The sequence below is a fragment of the Xenopus laevis genome, chromosome 1S, assembly GCF_017654675.1.
Source record: "Xenopus laevis strain J_2021 chromosome 1S, Xenopus_laevis_v10.1, whole genome shotgun sequence".
In the NCBI taxonomy this organism is placed as follows: Eukaryota; Metazoa; Chordata; class Amphibia; order Anura; family Pipidae; genus Xenopus; species Xenopus laevis.
The window spans coordinates 39,001,534-39,011,366 of NC_054372.1; the positions used below are offsets into that span (position 1 = coordinate 39,001,534).

General features: G+C 38.7%; 1 protein-coding gene across 3 annotated transcripts in view; it reads left to right on the forward strand.

The window, feature by feature from the left end:
• Nucleotides 1–9,241, forward strand: part of aadat.S (aminoadipate aminotransferase S homeolog) — a 36,825-nt gene extending 27,584 nt beyond the window's left edge. For all 3 annotated transcript variants that reach the window (XM_018236189.2, XM_018236219.2, XM_018236229.2), the window contains exons 12-14: nt 1,663–1,769; nt 4,901–5,002; nt 8,422–9,241. In XM_018236189.2, coding sequence (XP_018091678.1) covers nt 1,663–1,769; nt 4,901–5,002; nt 8,422–8,475 — 263 coding nt within the window. In that variant the 3' untranslated portion in view covers nt 8,476–9,241. The remainder of the gene's footprint in view (nt 1–1,662; nt 1,770–4,900; nt 5,003–8,421) is intronic.
• The last annotated feature ends 592 nt before the right edge of the window (nt 9,242–9,833 follow it).

Consider the following 9,833-nt stretch of genomic DNA (forward strand, 5'->3'; position numbering starts at 1 on the left):
GATTTATTACTTGACACGTATCTAACTTAAAGGTCAAATAACCCAGAAACACTTTTTCATGTTCAATGTCTTGCCGTTTAGTCTAGCCCTTCATTTTTAAATGTGATTTATTTGGCACATAATGATTTGAGTAACTCTGGCCATATGCACACGTTAGCACACATGCATATGCACCTCCAGTGCTGAACATAACTGGATGGACTAACAAAAGCAGTTTGCCCCTGGTCAGATGAATAATAGAAGGTTAGGGAATCTAGAGGTTAAACTTAATGAACTAAGCTCCTGCACATGGTAAATCATATGGCAGACATTCTTTTAAAACGTTATTCTAGGGCTTTATTTGCAAATAGACTCTCTGGGACCATATCCTATGTAAATAAAAATAACTAGAAATATTGATATTGATATTGCTATTGGTGCCCACCATCAAACTTCCCCCCTACTGGTTCCTTAACTGGAATATTATTCTGGGCTGCCTTGCATTTGCCACACTACTCTTTGCACAATAAAAATCTGGTGCAGAGCAAATCAATGCCCCAGACCCATGCACTGTAAATGAGCATTAAGGAGTCTGATTTTGTGCCCCTTTGTTCTCTAGCACTTTTATCTGGAATCACTCATGAAAGTCTATATACGGTAAGTGTACCAGTGCAAGCGCAGAGCCCATATTCGTGTACAGGTATGGGACCTATTATTCAGAATGCTCAGGACCTGGGGTTTTCTGGATAATGGATCTTTTTTGTAATTTGGATCTTCATGTCTTAAGTCTACTAGAAAATCATTAAATAAACCCAATAGGCTGGTTTTGCTTCCAGTAAAGATTAATTATAGCTTAGTTTGGATCAAGTGTAAAGTAGTGCTTTATAAATACAGGGAAATTGTTTTTCAGAATTTGGATAAAATGGAGTCTATGGGAGACTGCCTTTCTGTAATTTGGAACTTTCTGGATATCGGGTTTCCGGATAACAAGTCCCATACCTGTACCAACAGCACAAAAAATGGAGCCAGACATACCCCCATATGTAATAAAAGACACTAAGTTTGCACAGGAGCAGTAACCCATAGCAACCAAAAATATGTTTGCTTTTAGACAAGTGACTAGTAAATACTTCCTGCTGATTGATTGCTATGGGTTACTGCTCCTGGGCAAACTTAGTGCCTTTTATTACATAACCCCCTTAGTGTATAAACAGCACAAAAAAGGAGACACAATTGTATTCTGCAAAACAGTTAGAACAATGGCTGTTATACCAGCAGAACAACCACAGAACCCATACTTGTTGGCCAGCGAAAGCCAAAAATCCATATTGGTGTGCCTGCAGAAGGACAGTGACTCCTAGCATTAAATGACTTTGTGATTCCCAACATTAAATGACTCGGTGACATCCAGTGCATTAGATCCACTTTTTAATTTAATCTGGTAATTATAACATTTTAAATGACTGTTCCAATTGCAGTTTTGGAGACATTAGGGCAATGTTCTTCCTTTATGGTCTTAAAGAAAGGTTGGTAGTAATGTTTGTTCATAGGAATGCTGCCATGAATAATGGCTAGGACAATTTTCCTATCACTGCTTCAGAGTTGCCTGAAATATTTTTTTAAATCTTTTATGTGGATTTTTCTCAGAAATATGTATTAAATTGTATTTTTTTAATCTAACAGGTTTAGCAGAATGGCACAGCCCTTCAGCAGGCATGTTCTTGTGGCTTAAGATCAAAGATGTGCCTGATACCAATAAAATGATCATGCAGAAAGCAATGAGTAAAGAGGTAAGTGATGGAAACATGTTTCATTCGTGTTACTTAGTTGAATACAGAGAGTTTTTGTGAATTCCTTAAGAGTATAAAGAATTGAGAAAATAAATAGATCTACATATGTAGACAAGTCAGTCAGTATGAAACCACTTTCCTATTTTTGTGCTGTTGCTGTATGCCTATGCTGATTCTGATTATAATGGTCCTACACTTTAACAAAAGGAGCTTATGTGAATTGCTTTAGGTTGGGATGCAAATACTGTTAACAATGTAACACCAATTTTGGGCGGTTGCCAGAACATTCATAGTACAGATGGAGCTGGTTTGTGCTCTACTAAGGTTAAGGAACACCTGACATTATTTATACATTAATAACCTATTGTTTTTAACATACATTGGCCAATCCTATGGTATCCAACTGAATGACCTGTGGGCCCCCTGGTTCGGATACCATACAAACAGGACACCCCATTGTTTTGCTTGTATTTGGCAGACAGCCTATAGCAAGTAGGAATTACAGGGAGTGAAGAGAAGCACAAATTTCCAGAATAAGTCCACTAGATAAATTATTTAGGATGATCTGACAGAGCATTGATGGTGCGGGGGGGGGGGGTGCAGGTTGTGGCTGGGATGGGGGAGAGGACTCTCTGTGGGGGGGGTCTGCAGGTCTGTAAATCATGTTAAAGTGGACCTGTCACCTACACATAAAAAGCTGCATAATGAAAGTCCTTTGCAAATTAAATATGAAACCCCCAAAATTGTTTTCATTAAAACATCCATACCTGTTATAAAGGTGTTTAAATATCTAAACTGTCAATCAAATATTACCTGCCCCGCCTCTATGCCCCTGGCATAGAGGAGGGGCAGTCAATTACTTTCACTTTCCATTCAGCACTTCCCACATGTCACTGCTCTCCCCACATTCCCCCTTCCCTCCTCAGGCTCTATAATTGTGTAGGGCACTGCACATGGACATTAGGTCCCCCATTCTGGTGCATACACAAGATTTTGGGGTGATACACAATTTCCCTTAATAACCGTGTCCACAAAATGGCTGCTGCCTGCTTGCTGTGATTGTATAATTCCAAGACAGAAGGAAACAAAATTTAAATAATAAATACAGTGTAAGTAAAGTTTATTTTGCTCAACTAACATGATAGAAAAGAATTTGAAATTATTTCTTAGGGTGACAGGTCCCCTTTAAGATGGTGTGCAGGGTCTGATATATATATATTAGTCATATGTGAATAAAGAGAAAGAACTGACCCATGAGATTGCACCACCCCATCCCACAATCCAGTCACTCAGTGAATAAACTTAAAACATAACTTGTACTAAATAAACATAAAAATCCAAGAAAAACATTAAAATAAACGGAACGGAGCAGGGGATGGAAGGACCATAAGTAAGGGGTTGATGGTCTATATCTGTGCTGGTAAAAATGGGTCTCAGACCCGCCTAGTAAGTTTTACATCAGAACACACAGTAGGCTGGGAGTTGCAAACAGACCTTTTCAATAGGTTTAGCTTCCACCAGAGAACTGGGAGGGTTGCTATGCGGGTGAAGGGGTTGGTGAGTGACAGAAAACATATGGGTAGACCAGTTAATGCGCTCTCGTAACTGATTGATTGTGCCTTGATATAGGCGCGCACTACAGCCAGGCAGGCTAATTTTCAGCGCATATCTTTCTGTCGCTTAGTCACCTAGTCCCTACACGCAACCGGGAGTGGTGCAATGTGGGTGAAGGGGAGGTTGACCAACTGCACTATAAAGGGATATCCTTAGACTATTACAGCAGCAGGTTTATGCACTGTGTGTACAGGTGTAAACCCACTAGGCGGGTCTGAGACCCACTCTGAAGTAGAAGGTGTGCTATCACACTACAAAGGGATACCCTTAGGCAACTGCTGAAGCTGATCTGTGTACTGATGGAAAACTTACTAGGCGGGTCTGAGACCCATTTTTACCAGCACAGATATAAACTATAAACCCCTTACTTATGGTCAGAGGCGGGCCAAGCAGGCCGGGCGCCCTAGGCAGCCCAGTCAGCCTGCTCGCCCCTTCCTTTCCCCTGTCATTTGCGCATGTGCAGTAAAGATGTCCCTGCACGCATGCGCAGTAAAGACGTTCCCCGGCGCGCATGCGCAGTAAAGACATTTCTCGGCGCGCATGCGCAGTTAAGACGTTCCCCGGCGCGCATGCGCAGTAACTCCAATCCCGTGAACCGAAACGCCACTCGAGCGCACGGCGCATATTGCAAATAGATTTCCAGGTGGGTTCAGTCTAGGGGTAGGCAGAAGAGGTAGCTGCCCAGCGCCCCCCAAACATTGCGCCCTAGGCAGCTGCCTCTTCTGCCTGCCCCTAGTTCCGGCCCTGCTTATGGTGCTTCCACAGTGCCGTAACTAGAGGGGGACGGGCCCTGGTGAGTGACGTGCAGCCGGGCCCTGCCCCCCTCCGTACATGCCGGATTTCAGTGGCGAGCGGGCTGCCGGGGGGCCCTGAAGTGGTGCGGGCCCTGGTCCGCTCGTACCCCCTGCTCCCCCGGTAGTTTGTCCACTGTGCTTCCATCTCCCTGCTCTTCCCTTTATTTTAATGTTTTTCTTGGATTTTTATGCTTATTTATTAAAAGTTATATTTTAAGTTTATTCACTGAGCGACTGGTTTGTGGGATGGGATGGTGCAATCTCATGGGTCAGTTCTTTCTCTTTTTTCACACAGGTCTGTAAATCAGCTACCTTGTCTTACATTATTTCAATAGTCTGGCCCACCAATGCATAGAAAGGGACAGACATACACTGCTTTCAATAGCTATACATATACAAAGAACTTTGTGATGAATGTATATTGCAAAGTTGCTTAGAATTAGGTTTTATTAGGCAAAGAAAAATGTTTTTTTTCGGCTGACATTCACTTTAATATTTTTTCTGTTCTCCAATTACCACACTACCATAATGTATTCTAACAGTGCAGTCTCTGAGTTCTAGGTAGAGAATATACTTATTAAGTAATAACATGGTTAAACACACCTATGTAGTTCAAACTGGTAGCAGGTTTGCTTGATACAGTGCCCTTAGCTGGCATAAACACAAATCAATTTCATAAGTAAATGCCTGGCTTTTATTTACTATTGTGATTCATACTTGCAGATTCTTCTGGTTCCTGGATCAGCATTTAATTTAGACAGCGCAGATTCAAGTTCATATGTAAGAGCCTCTTTCTCACTGTCCTCTCCGGAGCAGATGGATGAAGTAAGAAAAGAGAATTAATATTAATTTATGCATAGGTGCTGCTCTAATATAATTTATTTGATTTCAGCAGAGCTAACAATATCCTTCTAATATATGAAAGAATACAGTCATGTTCAAGTTTTGGCACCCTTGGTCAAATGGCATATTTTCTGTGTATTCCACTAGCTGCATTTATGCTTGTTTTATGATAGTTTGCCCTTTATATATAAAGAACACAAGTTCTGTAGGGAACAACCTAAGGGGCATATAATTACTGCTCTGTAAATTGGGTGGGGGTTGTATTTAACAATGTATTTTCTGCTCTGAAACATTTTTATTGGTAATTAAAAGAACATTAACATCAAAAAATTAAAGTGATTTTAAGAAATGAATAAATAATGTAGTGTTGCCCTACACTGATAAAACTGGTGTGTAATCTTCAGAATCTGTTCTATAGTTTATATAAACAAGCTGCTGTGTAGCCATGGGGGCAGCCATTCAAGCACAGGATACACAGTAGATAACAGATAAGCTCAGTAAGATCCTATTGTATACTATTGAGTGTATCTGTTATCTGCTGTGTATCCTGTGCCTTTCCTCCTTTTTCAACTTTCAGTGGCTGCCCCCACAGCTCCCCAGCAGCTTGTTTATATAAACAATAGTATATGTTCTAAAGCAAACACACCAGTTTTACCAGTGCTGGACAACAGTACGTTATATTTTAATTACTTTAAAACACTTTGATTTTATGGTGTTACTGTTCCTTTAAGGATTTAATGGGTATTGGTGCACAGTGCTGCTAGTGAGCATTAACACCCCATAGGAAATAAATGAGTTTAATGCTCAATGTAAAGTTTAAAAAATTATCTGTTTCCTCTTAAGATGTTGCATTTGATCTATTTAAGCAGGGGAAGTTAAAATATCTGTTGGCTTTCTGTATGCAATTTCCTTTGTAATAAAAGTCACTAAGAAATTAAAGTTAAAAGAAACTGTTGAAGTTAAGACAAGATTTGGAATCTCTGATAGAACTGCTGACGGAGTAGTGGAGCACTGGCCTACTGTGCAACATTGCTTGCGTAAACACAATCTACTTGGAAGAGTCACGAGAAGGGAAACTTTCTCTTGATCATAACAGAAGTTAATATCTGAAAAATGCAGTTTGGAGCTAAGCAGGGCCAGACTGGCAGTAGAATGAAGAATGGTTCAGTTAAAGGAGAAGGAATGGTAATATCATGGAGGGGGTGCCAAAAGCTTAATCAGTTTGTTACCTGGAGCTGGTGCTTTTTTTTTTTTTTATTTTTTTTTTTACACACCCTCCCCAGTGAAATTACCATTCCTTCTTCTTTTTCAAAGAACATACAAGCCTGGGGTACTGTCTGTAATTTTTGTGCACAGGGGACGCCTTCGTGATTATACATTTCCTTTTCTTTTAAATTCAGCAAATAAATACTTATTGTGCATTTAAGTGTGCAGAAATATGTCATGCTACTTAGAAAATCACTAGTTTACATGTAGTTTAACCAGGGGTGCTCAAACATTTGAGCCCTGCTGTAAAGAAAATAGGTGAGTTTGTGTGGTTTCTGTGCATTGCTTTAAATTACATATTTCAGCTTTATTTTAAAGCCTGCATCAGGGCTCAAACAGTGAAAAGTGAAATATATGATTTGCATTAATATTCAATATTAATATTCAATTCAATTTGCATTAATATTCAATTGTAGCCAATCTGCCTACAAAAAAATGAGCCATAATCTGTCCTGAATTATATGTAAAGATGGAGAGAATAAAGAAGATAACATTTTATTGTTGGATTTGTTATTCAGTAAAATAGAAGAACCGGAAAACAATATCTATATATTTTGCAAGGCACTGTGTGTAGATAGATCGATCTAGAAAATGTCAAATAAAATATCTAGTATAGGTAAATCTAAAAAAAAAAGTTGAACTGAAGAAGCTGCTCGGATGAGTAGCGAAACGTCTTCATTGATTACTCGGCAAGTCCAGTTGTTTTTGAGATTTACCTATACTAGATATACCATGACCTGGATGAATGAAAATCTTCATAGTCAGACAAATAAAATGATATATGCAACTATCTGTATCCACCTTGAATAAAATCAAAATGTGAACCAAAACCCAAAGTGTTAGACACGAACATAATTTTACTGTTAGCTGTTTTCCCCTCCGTTTACTGAAGCCAAAGCGTCTCCTGATGCTTCTTTTCATAGTTCTATTGTTCACTGCAACAGCAGAGAGAGAACTAATTAGACAGATTGTATTTTGAGCAATTTTACATTAATTTGTTGGAGTGTGTATTGTTGTGAGCCCACATAGAGAAATGCACAGCAACCTAAATCCATAGAGACTGAAGCCTAGATGTTGGGTAGGCGGTAGCACCCCCCCAACTGGGCACTGTTATAACTATAGGGGTTAGTCCCTTGGATATTGTCTCCTTGGGGTTGGCATTACAGATATTTTAAATGGCACCAGTAACCCTTTAATATTGCTTAATAAGCCCATGGTATGCAAAAGCTTAAAGGAGACTAATAGGATAAATGAAAAACCCTACTTTTGTAGTAATATATGGTGTTGCTTTTACATGGTGTTGCTTTAAAAATGGCCCCTTTATTGGAGCTCCATATAGATGTTCTCTGATCCCTGTCTGTGTTTCAAATGAGGGGTGCGCATGTACTGTGTCCGAAGCACAGTAGGAGGTGGACAGCCAATCACAGCCCTGCAGTCACACAAGCACAGACAGGCTCCAGTTCCCTATCAGGTCCTGCTAGCTGCTGATTGGTTCCTGTCCTACAGTACAGTGAACTGAGAGCCGCCGGCTCCCCTGCACAGCCTGGGAATTCAGGGAGCAGGAAGTGGAAGAGAAGGGAGGGATTATTAGAGTTTTTGCAGAGATATTCAATAAATCAGCCTAAAGCAATACTTTTTTTAAGCACAATTCTTCTATATCTAAATGCGTATAATGCACTGGTACATTCTTATATTTTACACAAAATGTCTCCTTTAACAATTTCAAAATGTATTATACAAGCACCGAAATCTAGGCAGAAGTAGGTATTTTATTTGTTATAAACCCCTACCATTAAGTAGGAGGTTGAGTTAACCTTAGGGTACATAAATCAACAAAGTGAATTATAACTAGTTAAAGAATCACTTGCTATGACCTATAAAGTGACTTCCAGTTTGGAATTCCTCTGTGTTCTCTAGCCAGACATTCAAGTTGAAATTAAAGTTTATTATAAAGATTCACACCAAAGCTGGTTAGTTGTTACTAAGTAAGCAGAGCTGATCATGTTAATGTTTGTCATGCAAAATGTCGTAAAGTCGATAAAGCAACGATAAAAATAATGCTGTTAATACAGTTTGATTTATGTTGAAATGATTGTTAGACTTTAAATTGTTGACACTGTGATTTTCTGGTTTAGGGTTTGAAGAGATTGGCATCCGTCATTATTGAAGAAAGAGAAGCAAGAGGCTAAAGGCTAAATCTGCATTCAGGAGGCAATCAAATCTTAAAGGGATACTGTTGTCACTATACAGAGTGTTTATTTCTGCCTGACAAAATGGAATCATTTTGTTTGATTATCTTGACTTTACAAAAATGGAGTTGTTATATAGCAGGAGAACTAAACTTAACTATAGCAGTTGGCTAGAAATGTTGTACATTATGTTTTGGACTTGTTAACCTGCCCTAGGCAACCACAGCCCTTTAGCAGTAAAGATCTGTGTCTCCAAAGATGCCCCAGTAGCTCCCCATCTTCTTTTCTGCTGATTCACTGCACATGCTCTGTGCTGCTGTCACTTACTGAGCTTAGGGACTGACTCACAATATACAATATATATATTCAATATTCCTGGATCATTTCTGCTATTGAGAAGCTGAAACTTTAGGCTGGTGCAATACGTTCAGTATATAAAATATGTCATTTTTAGCCACATTCATTTTTAGAGTTTAGTTCTCCTTTAAGTTAATAGAATGGACAATACACATACCTTATTGCAGTCTACTATAATATTCTGAGATCCCCAGAGTCTCCATGTGAAGCTGCTAGATGCATCACTTAAATAATTTATTGAATAAGCTATAAGAATATGAATCCTTTTTAATAAACTTGTGAAAAATAGCTCCTTTTTAACTGTAATATTTAGGTATAATATTTAAATAATACAACATAGCAGCTGAGACATCATAAAGCGCAACCTTTACTGACTGAATAATAAATAAAAAAGTTATATTGGTAAAAAGATGTGTGATTTTCATTCCCTAGTGAAACTTGATATGTATATTCATGTATTTATATTTAGTATGAAGAGAAGAGTGATATTGGCGGAACTAAAGAACCAAATTAAATTTTCTTATTTGCAAAAGGGCTGCTGGCTATGGGAGTGGCTTGGGTGAAGCCAATGTCATTAAAAGAACAATTGATTTATGCAAATATTACTCTTACTTGTTTTAGTTCCTGTTTAAGGCTCTATGTTGAAGAGAAAAGAAAGCAAGTGTGGAGCTGTCAAGCCATTTTAGAATTCTTTCCAAGACACCTGTTCCATTCACTAATGAAGAATACCGTGACCGGCAGCTAGGCCATAAATATATATATATATATATATATACACTTAGTTATCAGCACTTTTTAATGGCCTGACACATTTGGTGTAACCATATGCACACTCACAAAGAGGAATTGATCAATGCACAGTCCCTGTTTTGCAAGTGATTTATTCTGTGAGTGTATACAATAAGAACAGGAGTCTTTAATCAGATATGTAGGTAACATTAAAATGACTGTGCTTCCATACCCTCATCAAGGTTAAAGGGGTGGTTCACCTTTAAAGGAAA